This window comes from Biomphalaria glabrata, chromosome 1 (assembly GCF_947242115.1).
Source record: "Biomphalaria glabrata chromosome 1, xgBioGlab47.1, whole genome shotgun sequence".
In the NCBI taxonomy this organism is placed as follows: Eukaryota; Metazoa; Mollusca; class Gastropoda; family Planorbidae; genus Biomphalaria; species Biomphalaria glabrata.
The window spans coordinates 70,073,603-70,088,335 of record NC_074711.1 but is presented as its reverse complement, the minus strand read 5'-3'; the positions used below and the strand labels follow the sequence as shown (position 1 = coordinate 70,088,335).

Here is a 14,733-nt window from a genome sequence, read left to right as displayed (position 1 = left end):
AACCACAAATATATATATATATATATCTTCTGTAACTAACTTGCTGTAAAAAACTTATTTATTTAGAACGTGAAGCCTTGACATATACATTACTAGATTGACATTGTCAATGTTTGTATATGTTGTACTGAACATTTTACAATGAAATGAAATTTCCTATTTCAGCATGTCACATCATTGGAGCACTTTACATGAAGTGATGAGATTTTACTTGGTTCATTTCAAACATTTGTGTTAATAATTATTCGGTAATTTAACTGAATATTTGAGATTCTAAAGTTATTCAGAAGTGCTTAAAGCAAGTTAAGTAAAAGTCATTCATTCTGTAGCTTATTGACATGGTCTCATTCAAATTACCCCTAACTTTAGAATGTAATGAAGTACTTATTCATTCCATAATATCTCAAGGCGGTGGAAGATGGTTGAAATGTTCTTTTTACAAACTGTTGACTGTGACATGTCTCCTAATACCAAGAAAATTAATTGAAAATAAACTAATCAATTAAACCTAGATTCATTAGTATAGGAAGAGCCTAGACTAGCTTTATGAATCAATTTTAATGTTTGGGAATGCCACCTTTTTGAACTAGGCCAATACTTAAGAATGCCACATGAATACACGTAGCTGTTTGATATGCACCTTTGATTTATTAATAATTTGATACGAATGGAATTAACACACTTTTTTTTATTAATGTATTTTTAATTTATTACTGTGAACAAATGTCTAATGTCTTTGTATTCCTGAAATAAAATAAACACTTTTGATAGCTCACAACACAAAAAAGATGCATGTATCCTGAAATTCATCCTTTGTAGACAATTCCTGATGGGCTGAAGACAAACTGGTTGACTTCACCTCAGATATGTAAATGTAATAAAATGGGATCTCAAAGCAGTGGACATTGATGTTGAGTACTGGGAAGACATAGCCTTAGAGTGCCTTAGACCCCACTAAGTGGAGAGAGACGCTGACTATGAAAGTTGTGGACAGCAAAAAAAGCACTGGTCTCAGCTCTGGAAGAAAATGAAAAATGGCAAGTTCCTCTACCACCAAAGCAAATGCCACTATAACCTGTGTGTTAACGAGAGTGTCTCTCTAGAAATGTCACAAGAAAAAGTGTTCTACAAGATGAACCATAGTCATTCTAGCACTGAAGGATACAACACAATATCAAAAATAATGCTGTTTTGAGAATGTTTCTTTGGTACAAATACATATAACATTCATTTCATCACATTCAGTTCTGCTTGTTGATATTGTCATGCGTTGATAGGGAAATCAAATTTTAATTTGTACAGATCAAAAAAGATATCATTTACAAACTTATAAAACAAAGCATAAAGAATATAAAAAACAAAACAATTTCTATCAAATGTAAAGAATTACTTATAATTAAATATTTATACAATGACAATCAAAACTGCATTAAGAATAATACAATACCTAAAAAGAAAGCATATAACTTTCAAATGTAATAAATAATATTGTGAAACATGACTACAACAATACATCCTGTTCCAAAGTTGAGAGGTAATGTGAGTAGAGAACTAAACCTTCTCAAAAACTACTCTATGAAATGTAATGCTAGTGCAGGTAATGAAAACAAAAAGTAATGCTTAAATGATTTTTAGTCAGCAAGCCTTTGAACTATGTCTGAAACAAACACTCTCGGGGAATAAATTAGATATAAGGTTTGAGTTAGAAAAAAAAACTATAATCCAAGATTCTCACTTGCATGAAGGAAATACTGAGTCATACTGTGTCCCTGCTATTTAAATAAGTAATAATAGAGAAGAAACATATAGAGACATGTACAACTAAGTCAATCCTGCAACTTAGTCACAACAGAAATATTCAAACCTACTGAATTTGTCCCACATCCAAAAATTTAGGCCTACAGACAATCATAGAAAGAAACCCAAAAAGTGCTTCAATATTTATTTTAAATTCCATTGGCACTTTTTTTTTTTTGCTTATTTATTTGATACTTGAATTTTAGGCTTTTATGTTAAGTTTGAATGAGTATTTCCAACTTTATTATAACTTTATATTTTATCATTTTCTTTCAATTCATACTCAGACATCTTGTATTGAAATGCAATATTTTGTTTATATACCATGTTGAGTATTCAAACACTTTTGAAACATTTACTTCAATACAGAACAATGATTATGTGTACATGAGAAATTTCTATTCTAATATTGAGCTTTATGATTCACCACATCTAGTGTGTGATAAATTAAGAGTTTGCCAAGATTTATAATCTAAATCAGATTTCAACACAACTGCAGTCTCTAAACAACGAAATTCAGAAAAGGTAAAGGATAAGCCCCTTGGAAACTTTGTTTATGGTGTTGCTCCCCCAAGATATGAATACATACTAAAGAATCCTTTCAATGCCATTTAATAAAACAATAGTAAGATGATAATAAAGTAAGGAAAACAAAAAACAGTCTATCTTTAGACCACAAACTCAAGAGAGCTTCAAAGAACAGCTGAATTTTGATAAATAATATAATTTCCAATAACACAGTATAGTTTTGGTTTTCTTTATTTTATTATCATGCAGTGTAATGAGAATCATGCTAAATGAAAAAACAAACTTTACTTAAATTACATACAAGGCTAAGCATGGCAGGAAACAAAAGAGAAAGGAATTGAACAGATTTGGCAGATTAATTCTAGTGGTTTAAAGACCCACCAGACTTTAAGACAGGTGATAAAGTCATCTTCATTTAATAATAATAATAAATAATAATTTAGCTTTTACTTTCATGCTTATAGCATGGTCAGAGCGTTAGGTCCAATCTCGTGTGTGGACCAGTGGGGGGAGGGGGTATCTGGGAGAAGGTTTTCCATGCTGCCTTTAGGCGCTCAGTGTCGAACCTTGAGCCCCCTCATAGGTAGCCAAGCCAAGTTCAAGCGTACTTAGCATTTGCTTTAAAAAAAAAAAAGTACTGAGAGCTTAAGAAGAAATTAAATATGAAACAGATTTTTCCCTTAATGCCTTGAATTTAAAAATACAATCTGGGAAAAAGGTTTGACTGAGATAGAATAAGAAGCTCTACAAACCATTCATTAGAACTATCTTTCATACATCACATATCTTCATAGTGGGCAACAATGGCTAGATCAAGATTGTTTCCAGTGGAAGCTAAACGTTTTTTGGCATAGTCTGTCTCTTCCTGAGGCAGACCTGCTACATGTAGAAAATCTTCAATCAAACCAGCAATTATGGCTTCCCTATGTTCTTCACTTAGGTTTTGCCATTCAATAGTTCCTGGCTCAGGATGTGAGGGTCGTCCACCTACAGCCATCAATTCTTCTTCAAATTCTCTTGGAATATCAGGCAAAGGTGAATCTTTAATGCCATCCCCTGAAAAATATTGTATTTATTTTATGTATTTTATGCTAATATTGTTTAGAGATATCTCTTGAAATAGAGCACAGTTTACAGTCAATATTACAAATGTAGTTCTAAACAATTTATGCAGGTTTAAAAATTCCCTTTAATTTAATTTTGTAAACATATAACATTATAATGTAGCCTAAATTTTTTAAAATTTTGCAACCATATAATATTATAATGTCGCCTTACTAATTAGAAGTAGTTTACTTAAAGCATTGAGATTGAGTTTCATGCCCTTTCACAAGTTATAGTGTACAGTATGTCAAATGTTGATTACTGGGAAGACTTAGCCCTAATTCCAATATGTGGAGAGAGATGGTGACAAAGAAATTGAGGACAGTGAAAAAACAATGACCTCAAGAAAAGCTAGCCAATTGAAAAATGGCTGGTACATCTACCACCAAAAATATGACACCTTTACCTGTGTTGTTTATGGACAGGAATGTCTCTCCAGAATAGGGCTCTACAGCCACATGTATAAGAGTTTAACGAGATTAACCATAGCCATTGAAGAATGAAGAAGACCACAGCTTACTACAGTATGTCCAAGTATAAAAATAACTGAAAACAAGAATCTGAGTGGCACAGCTACTATATCAGTCTCACAGTTGCTACATAAGGGACAAGGTTTTGGTCATTGTCTATTTCCAGTTGTAATAATGGAATGTGATCAGTATATGTGTCAATAAAATTAAACTGCATGTAGTTATCAGAAGTGATTTCACAGTCCAAGAAATCAAAGTCAACAAAAAGAACTTTAGCTCCAGAGATTTTTGTTCAATTTATCTTCTAATCTAAATGTACAACATATTTATTCCTGGTTTGTATATTGTCAGAGTACTTTAAATGCAAAGAAAAATAAAACATGTAGTGTCTACCTAATTATATTTTTATTATTTTATTTTATCATTAAAAAACTAAACCACACTTGCCCAAGAACCTGTTAACTAGGCTTAGAATCAGACATAGTATTGAGTCGGTTTCTCTTTTAAACTAATTTACTTTTTCATTTCTCATATTCAGCTTTTCAAAACTACTAAATGCTAGTTCAGATTATGCAACTAAAATATGATACACTGGATAAAAATAAAGTTTTGACTGACTTTTGAATCATCATTCCTGAAACTTTCATGAGCTTTTAAAGACAGATAAATGTTGCAATCGTAAAAAAGCAATATTACTGATCATATAAAAAAAAACTTAAGCTAAGAGTGAATGACTATAAAACCAACTAGATTTAATGCCCTTTGTAATTTTTTTGAAACAAAAAAAAAATTTGTCAAGTAGTAGACTGTAACTTCCATTTTCCAGGCTACCATCTCATGATACTGTTCAGATGAATGACCACATAAAGTGTTATTTAATCAAAATCTAATAAGGAAATCTTGTTTTGGGATAAATGCAGTCAAAGAAGTGAACTATGCCAACTAGTCATAAAGCTAACAGGATCTGTGACCAACATTCATTCCCTCCTAAATATATTTAAAAAAAAAAACACATACCATGAGCATTATATAATTTAACAGCCTCATTTAGGTCCATGTTGCCTCTCAGAAGGCAGTGGTCAATTAAATAATCATCTGTGACTCCAGTAAGTCTTGTGAATTCAGCCTTGTTCTGATACAATAATTTCTCAGCGCTCACATCAAATGTAGAACTGTCTGGTATATTTTGTCTAATGTTTACATTCTTTTGGAAACTCTTTGCAAGAGTATTTTCTTCTTCATCAGTTGTATTGCCTTAGAAAACAAAAAGCAAATAGAAAGTCATTTGACATACTATGTTTGTTTGTTGAACCATATTAAAATTTCTTCTTCATCAGTTGTATTGCCTTAGAAAATAAAAAGCAAATAGAAAGTCATTTGACATACTATGTTTGTTTGTTGAACCATATTAAAATTTCTTCTTCATCAGTTGTATTGTCTTAGAAAAAAAAAAAGCAAATAGAAAGTCATTTAACATACTATGTTTGTTTGTTGAACCATATAAATTTTTTTTTAAAAATCAGGCGACAAAAATAAAACTTTGATAAAGTACCTTGAACATGAGAGAAAGTTGAAACAAATAATAGGGCACTAAATTAAAATTATGTTATTATTCTGAAACATATAGATTACATTAATTTTTTTATCAAAACAATTTTAAATAATGCACCATAAAATAAATTCACCTGAACTGTCACCCTGACCTAAATGGCGATAAGGACCTAAATGGCGATAAGAGGAACCATCAGAATGACTTGAGTCGCTGCTATGACCGGAATCTACATTGAAAAAAAAAAAAAAGTAATAGTAATGATTTGCTTTATTTGTATGTAACTTTAATTGTCTAAATAAAAAAGAAGTAATGTGTTCATTTTTTAATAGTCTTTTTTTTTTAAATATATTACGACATGTATATAGTTCTACTAAATGTCTGACTGATAAATTGATTATAAAATGCAAGATTGAAAGAATCAAAGTAAATTTAGCTTTGTCTATCTATCTCTATCACTTTTTCTAGACTATTTATCTTTTTTTTTTTTTTACTCACCTTCAATTCTGCTGGGTTTAGAATCTCTGGAAAGTACAACTGAATCAGTTTCAAGATTTTTACCAACCAGCTCTTTGTCTTTTTTTTGATAAGTTATAATATACTCTACCAGAGCTCTTCTGTTTTCATAAACTACAAATTCTTGGTGATTTACAGGGCATCCCTAGAATATATCAAGTAAAAGTTAAGTCAATAAAGTATACTTGATCAAAGCAAACTTTAATCAGTAACCTTCAAAACAAAATGTGTCATAAGTGTCAAACTCACAATGACCATAAATTAAAAATATCTAGTTTTCAAACAAAATACATACCTCAAATTTACAAAAAATATCTTACTGTTGATTTACCTGTACAGAGTCATAAAACCTGTAACCTCTGTATGGAGCTTCTTTCTCTGGTTCTCTAACCAAGTATTTGTCTTTCACACCTTTGGGATACATCTAAAACACACACACAAAACAAATATAATTTAACCAAATTTACAACAGCAAATAAAACATTTTGACATGTATAATCTTATGTATCCAAACTTTCAACATGGCAAAGTAAAGTTCAGTTTCTGGAGTAATTAACAATCAAGGATCACAAAAGAGATGATAAAATTTAGTAGACTCAACTTTGTCCGTTCTTTATCAGTAGTCTATTATAAAACTCATTATGGTTTGCAAAGTGTTACATTTATATAGTATAGATTGTGCACTATTAGCATAATTGTCTTCAAAGATAAAGCTATTACATTTCCAGTCAAAGATTAAAGCTTCTGCCTCACATGAATATACATGACACAGTATGCTATTAAAAATAGATAAACCTCTGGGATATTTTCCTATTGAACAGAATAAGACTACATATTTTCTTCTATGGACTACTAGCTTCATCTTTTATTCCTATACCTTGTAATCTATTGCATACTATTTAGTAAATGTATTTGAGACTAAATGGTTCAGTGGTAGATATTACAGATGGTAAACCAAGGTTCAAATCTTGGTGACATTGTTATTTTGGCTAGAAATCTGATTCTCTTATTCCCTACCCCCTCCAGTTCTAGCCGATGACATTACTTACATTAAGTTGAAATTATAGTTGGCTCATCAGATGTTAGCTACACTACATTCAAAGGCCAATAATTACATTCCCTTGTGTAAGACATTGCCCTAATAAATAGCCACTATCTGACTTATCCTTCTTCATATACACTATGGGCTGTCATTAAAATGTATGAACCTCTGAAAATGGCTATCTCTTGCTGTCCTTTAAGACATTTGGGCTAGGGCTTAATAATTCCTGGTGGAACATCTGAAATGTACAAGTCAATTCAGGATTGACAAGAGACATTCCTTTAAGTTTGCCATAGTTTACTGAGACATGAGCAGTTAACAGGTTCTTAACCTCCCATTATTAGTCTTTTGTTAACATACAAAATTTATATTTTCTGACATTTGTTGCACCAACTTTCAAATAAAATAAATGTGTTTTATGGCATAATAAATAATGCTAAGATTGTTGACTGGCAGATGTCACAGTGTTGAGTGTGTGAGTTATTAATAGATTCATAGTTGTTATCAAAGCTCACCGATAGACTTGACAGAGACCAGACAAAGGTTAGGACAATGTCAGTTAGGTGTTTGTCTTGTAGAGAGACTGATATGTGGGTCGGGACAGACACAGACAATTAGTAATGTTAGTTTAGGCGTAGGCTAGATACTCAGCCTATAAAGAGTAGAGTTTTGGGGAAGTCGGGACACAGCGCCATGTAGTGTTAGCAGGGGCGTGTGTCGTATGCTAGGCGTTCTCTGGTGAACGACACATACAGACATTGGGAGCAAGTCGCCAAGGTTGGCTCGCGATCTTGGTTCCAAGAGGTGTGAGTTGTTTGCCAGAGACAACATGTAGGAACCAATTCTTAGGGACCAGGTGTGACAGTCTTGGCGACTGTCTGAGTCTTAGTGACATTCTGACAGTCTGGGTAGCAGTCTTTAGCATGAGGCAGTCTAAGCGTAGAGACAATGAATAGATGTTAGCGACAGTGGCGTAGTCAGCAAGACAAAGAGCGACATGCAGTAATTGACATCAGATGACATTGACAGCGGTACTGAACTCTGATGCAGTCTGCGGCGTTGGGTCCAGTGCATGGAGGATGGAGTAGCCGTGGTGGTCTGATTGGCATGGGTGATTAATTGCTGTATTGTTGATTATGTCTTTATTGTTTATTATGTTAACAGATATCATAGTTTTATTAGTACATAGTATTGAAGACACTTGTCTTATGTTATTAATTTATGTTATTCATAATATATGTTTGTAGTTATCAATTCATTTCATCAATCTATCATTACATGTATTACATTATTTTAAAGTGGCCATCGATGTCCTATTTAGTACATTAAATATTAGTTTTAATTAGAGAGTTTGACTTTATTATGAGTATTCATTTTGTGGTCATTTATGTTGTGACATTGTTGTCATTAGTTTAATTTATATACATTCAAAGTAATTACACGCACCAAACGTGAGAGTCATTGCTAGATGAAAGAGCCAAGATTATGAAGTGAGTGGGGTCGTGACAGCAGACATGAAATCTGATTCCTAGTTTATGTGTGTAACAGGCCATGAAGCCAAGAAAAAGGAAGCATTTCACCTTTAAAGTGTTATAATTTTATCTGTAAACAATGAAATAAAAAAAGAGAAGGACTATACTCACTTTAGATTCACCCAGTATGACTCTCATCAACAAAATAAAATTGTTATGGCCACCTCTTTCAGCATATTTCAAACATTTCTTAGGGTAATCACTGCAAAGACATTTTTTTTTTGCTATAAAAATTTCCTTCTAGTAAATTAAATCTACGTTACAAGGTTTATTTGTCTTTTTTCATCAAAAATTTAAAATTAATGAGAATATGGACTTGTACGTATGAAACTACAACAATAAAACAGAATACTTCCCAAAAACTAAAAAAAATAAATAAATAAAACCACCAGGTAACTTAATTTTATATAATTTTAATTTTAGAAGGAAAAGACTGATTTAAGAACAAACTTAAGCAGACTCTAAAGACTGCTTTATAAAATGTAGTCATTTATTTTTTTTATACTTACTTTTATACTTTATATATAACATTACATTATTTTTCATTAACTTTTTTTCACTTCTTAACACTAAAAAGTTATTTTTTTTAATCAAGAAGAAAAAGTGTAATTGTTCAATAGTCCTTAAATAGTGTCAATAATAGGCCCTGATACAATGAAAGTGAAATCATTAGCACTACCTACTCAAGAACCCAAAATAAAAAAAGCAAACAGTTTACTATTGTGATAATAATCCAAAGGCATATCATCTATTATGTATTAACAATATGTTGTAAAAATATTTTAACTGAAAATTTCAATTTTAACTTGCTTAAAAGCTTTTTACTTATTTTTTTTTTTTTTAAAGAAAAAATATAAGGGGGATCTAGTCAAGATATAAAGACCTGAAATAAATGCCTTTCCCAAAACATCCCTGCTTTGACATTCGAGAGTCCAATCCTTCTTCACATACAAAATCTTTTTTGGTGCTAGTTCCATGGTAGAGAAATTTTTCATTCAAATTGAATTGTGGATCTACATATTGTTGAAGATTCAGAAACTTATAATTACAACATTAATAAGTAATTGCAAAAACTAATATTGAAAAAAAAATGATCAAATGTAAAACATTATCTAACATTAATAATAAAATATCAATGAAATTAATTTTAATTTTTTTTACAGAGATGTAAAAAGTATTAAACATTAATAATAAAATATCAATGATATTTTTTTACATATGTAAAATAGAATAATATAACATTAGTTATCAATGATATTTTTGTAGATATTGTTTGCTATGTTTCTTGTGTATTGTGAACTGCCCTCTACTGCTGTGCCAAACTAGTTTAAAGTCTAGGTCAGTTTGTGTGTGTACTGTGTTATTTTGTATTGTGTTATTTAATAAAACTTTTGAAAGAGCCATGTTTTCGTAATGTTTCATTTAAGGTTACTAGATTGGTTTTACTTTTAATAATAGTATTTTTGTTCAAATTGCTAAAAAAAAAAATGAAAACTAAAATGTCCTAAACATGCTTTTTTCCAGAATTGTAACTACATACGTTGAATATTATACACTAGGCGCGGTGGCTGAGCGGTAAAGCGCTTGGCTTCCGAACCTGGGTCTGGGGTTCGAATCCTTGTGAAGACTAGGATTTTTAATTTCGGAATTATTGGTCCCCTCTGAGTCCACCCAGCTCTAACATTAGTTGAGGAAAAGTAAAGGCAGTTGGTTGATGTGCTGGCCACATGAGCCTCCTTAACCATAGGCCACAGAAACAGATGACCTTTACATCATCTGCCCTATAGACCAAAAAGTTTAACTTAATTTCATATCATTAATTTCATTGTCATAAAAATTGTGAATACTGATTGCAATATTTCATTTTGTAATAGTTACTTTATCAGTTTTCAAGATTGTTGCACATTTTATTTGGTGTCATTGTTAGTCCAGGAAGATAATTGTGTATTGGACTGAATTGGAACATCCTGAACTTGGTTTAGTAAATGATAAGTCATTATTAAAACTTGTTGAAAATTTTCTTTGGTTCCAAATGTTATCTAGATCTAGTTTATATTAGGGGTGCACCGGATAGTACTTTTTGATATCCGGCCGGGGCCGGATATGACCGGATAGTAAAATTTGATATTCGGCCGGGGCCGGATACCTAAGTGTCTTGTTAATAGCTTGTGTTGCTGAACATTTTACGAAACTGTTAAATAACATATCTATATTGGTTGGATTTATTTTTTTTCCCTTTTATATACGTTATTGTTTTAAACTCTGTTACTGATTGATTTATTCAAGCTTAACAGTATTTCTAAAAATCTGTATAGCATGAGTGTGACTGTGTGTATGTACGATGCAACCAACTGTAAAGGATGTGTGTAGGAAGGGCAATTTAAATAATGTTAGTATATATTTAACTAGTTACTATTGTAAATCTTATAAGTAAAGTGCAATCTGCCTTGTATAGTGGTCAGATGTATGTGTTCATGAATTTCAGACCAACAACCTGGTCAGACATACCTAGTGAGCCTACACATGTTGTCCTAGTGTAGTGTGTATAGTTGTTTGTGTTAACCATCAAGCATTGTTTTTTCCTTGAGCATACGCACGCAATAGAGTTGGGTGTCAGTCAAAAAAGATAACACATTGGCATGGTCAGTCAAGCACATAGATAAATTATACCCGTCCAATAGTTAGAGGTCAAGGGTTGTTGTTTTTTTTTTACACTCCAGCATATTGTTTCTTTGTTTGCTAGATCTAACTGCGGTACTATTATTCAATATATTTTATGCGATTTTAAAATTTACTGTAAGGTTTTCCGTTATTTATTAAGTCAAACGAATTAAACAATGAAATTAGCTTTCTAAAGGTTTTAATACAAGGAAAAAAAAAACACACACACAAACATGCACATCTTTGTTTTATTTTATTGTGCAAAGAACGTACGTAAGACATATTAAATGCAAAGAACTATGTTAGAAACATCTTCCTTAATTATTACTTATTAATTATTTTATTCGTGGTTTCAGTAACTGTTACAAAACGGAACGATAATAAGCCTATGGATGTCAGGTGTGTAAAAGTCGTCCTAGCCTGATACACAGTGGCTAAGTAGGCATCTTAAGTAAACAAAAATAGTAATAACAAGGAGTTAATTGACTGTCACAAATTATTAAGAATATTGTTATCAAATCAAGACACTTAACTGCAGGAGTAATATTCAAGTTAACACGTTAGAAAAATTATTTCACCGTAATATTTATTGACAGTGTAATATCCTTTGTTAGCACGTTGTGTTTTTTTCATTCTGGCTTAAAAATGGTCAATGTCTATCAATAAATTGGGTGTCAAGGACCAAAAAAATAAAATAAAGAATATGGGGTGTTTAGCTCTCCATTTAAAGATAGCCCTGGTCGTGTCTTCTACAAAATAATTAGTTACTGGCTTACTGGGCTATACAATCTCGCGGTTTGTGTTCTGTGTAGCTAAAGGTCACTCGTTTAGGTGCATGTGATCTTTAGTCCAGCTTACTAATTGAGATTTATGTTCAAGTAACTCGGCACACTTGAAAAGGTGTGGCCTCTAGCCCAACCACGCGATTAAGATCATTCTCCAAATAAGCAAACTCTTTGTCCGGATACCTGTGTAGATGTTTGGCTTGAAGTCCAGTCCACCCCCCCACCCAATTAGGATTAACTACTAAGTAAACAAACATAGTTCCCTCGTGTGACCTTTAGAGAGTGCTTACGTCCATCGTATCTGACTTGTGGTCACCTGTCAATCAATGAACTCAATGTGATGTACTAAACAAATAAAAGGGGGAGGGAGTTGTTCATCTGGAAATATACCTGGTTACCTTAGAGGTGTGGCTATGGTAGTCCAGCCCCCGTAATAAAGATTAACTACTAAATAAACAAACTCAGTTCCCTCGAAAGGTTTGACCTCTAGAGAGTGTCAATACGCTGACATTAAAGCTACGTCCATCGTATTTAACTTGTGGTCACCTGCCTATAAAAAAAACAACTCAATGTGATGGACTAAACAAATAAAAGGGGTGGGAGTTGTTCATCTCTACCTTTGGAGATATACCCGCACAGCTAGACAGACGTCTGGTCAGCATGACGTAGTCAAGGAATGTAGCATTTTAACATGTTAACTAACCTACTCAAAGGTCAAGACAAATTGAAAAAAGTGTCAGCCATTGCTGCTCTGTATGTAAAGCGCATTTATGATGTAAAGTTTCATTTCTATTTATATTAAGTTATTAACACGCCTTGTCTTTATAATAAACGATGTTTGGTGCATATTCATAATGGCTCTATTTTTAAGCACATTATTTTGTTTTAATATAAACATTAATACATTCTACAACAGACATTAATGGAACGAGGTCCACTTTATGCATATTAAATAGGTGTATTTTTTACTATCCAGTAGTGATATCCAACCGGAGCCGAATAGCACCGGATAGTAAAAAATGCCGGATATTCGGCAGAAGCCGGAGCGACTATCCGGTGCACCCCTAGTTTATATAAAACCATAGTATGTGTAATTCTATGTCTGTGTGAGAATTTTTATTCATTACAATTTTGCATATTATATTTAAAACATCCTATTATAGAACCTATATAACAGAAATAAGCTTACCAAGTGACAATCGCTGTTCAAGCATTAATTTTCTTTCTGTAAGATATCGTTTACAAAGATGAGCATTTCTTAGCTTTTCAACTTTGATTACCTTTAAATCAGCATTTTCAAAATCTATTTCAATTTCTCTGTAAGACCTGTCAGTTGGATTCAATTCTTGCAAGAGGAAAGGGGAGTCAAATGGATCATCTGGCTCCACCAAACTTTCTGGTACTTGATTTGTCATTCCTAATCCTTCCATTTTTTTTTTATTTCTAAAAAAATGAAATACAATATTTTTGTTAGCAGCAGCAAGTAAAAAATAATTGTCAATGATATTAGAAATAGTCTCTCTACATGTATTTTGAGTTACTTTTTGTATAGCTAGCCTTTGTCCTAATAAATGAACTGCAATGTAACACTTTAAATGTATGTAGTTTGGTACTGGTGTGTAATAATTTTTAGACCACTATTCTTTCTTTATAAGAATTTTTTTTTTAAATATTAAAAACTGATCTTATAATTTTTTGTAGCATCCAAATATTACTTATATATATAGATCAAGATGTAAAGTAAATTGTTGATACAGAAGATATTTCAAATGTGTTGTCTAAAAGATGGAAGAAGTAGATCTAGATCTAGTACTTGTTAGACTTGTTACACTTATAGTAGAACTTGTACAGTTTTGTCCTACAACTAGTCCTAGCTCTAGATACCATAATCCATAGTATCAATAAGTATGGTATAGAATAAAAATTGTCTTTATTATACTTAGTTTGTAGTTTGTTTTCTTATTTTTGTAAGTTATGCCATGGCCATGGACAATGGCACAGTCCAGTCCATGGTAATGGTTCAGACTTCATTCAGTTCAGGGTAGTTTTAAATATATTTCAATGAATTTCAATGTTACTTTTCTTATTTTTTTAAAGTATTCTCAGAATCAGAATACACTCTATGTCAATACAGCTGAAAGCCTAAGAATACGTTGTCGTTACAATAATTATAATACCGTACGGTATAATACTATACGTAACTAGTCTTATTCTATTTATAGATCTAGTTCTGTATCATTGCAGTATGTGAGTACCTCAAGACCAACTCACTTTCTAAACTCTAGTCTATTTTCATTTTCATTTCCTAGAACTAGGAAAAAAATAAAACTGTCAACTCCAAAATGTAAATTCGCCATAAGAAAAGAGAATTATGTGATAATTTATTAAACAATGTAAATAAAACATTGACTGATTTCTGATAATCTAGAAAATTATTTTGTTTAAAGTTTTATGTTCAAATTAAAATATAAAAGTTATGAAATTACTACATTAAAAAGGAATACTTAGATGTATAAGATATAAAAAAAATAAAAATGGACAGCACAATCTAAAAAACTGTTATCTAGAAACCATAAAAAAAATAACAAAACAATCCAGACTCTTATGTTAATTTTAAATGTAAAAATGTCTAGATCGATCTAATAAAATTTTAAAATAAAAATCATTTTTCTTTAACTAAAACAATAAATCATGGATCTAGATGTAGTGTCTCTATTCAGATCTAGAGTCTAATTAATATAAAGGTTTT

General features: G+C 31.6%; 1 protein-coding gene across 4 annotated transcripts; it reads right to left on the bottom strand.

Moving 5' to 3' along the window:
- Window positions 1-2,540: 2,540 nt before the first annotated feature.
- LOC106052166 (uncharacterized) lies at window positions 2,541-14,692 on the bottom strand. 4 transcript variants are annotated; one of them, XM_056011550.1, is made up of 10 exons: window positions 14,662-14,692; window positions 14,256-14,295; window positions 13,174-13,427; window positions 9,422-9,551; window positions 8,650-8,740; window positions 6,296-6,388; window positions 5,947-6,109; window positions 5,585-5,677; window positions 4,917-5,153; window positions 2,541-3,381 (listed from the first exon to the last, which is right to left on the bottom strand). In XM_056011550.1, the coding sequence occupies exons 1-10, from the start codon at window positions 14,675-14,677 to the stop codon at window positions 3,104-3,106; spliced, it is 1,395 nt and encodes a 464-aa protein (XP_055867525.1). In that variant the 5' UTR covers window positions 14,678-14,692; the 3' UTR covers window positions 2,541-3,103. The 4 variants fall into 4 exon arrangements, with proteins under 4 accessions (XP_055867525.1, XP_013062926.2, XP_013062925.2 ...); XM_013207472.2 differs by lacking the exon at window positions 14,662-14,692 and having other exon boundaries at window positions 14,256-14,409; XM_013207471.2 differs by lacking the exon at window positions 14,662-14,692 and having other exon boundaries at window positions 14,240-14,294.
- Between the last annotated feature and the right edge of the window lie 41 nt (window positions 14,693-14,733).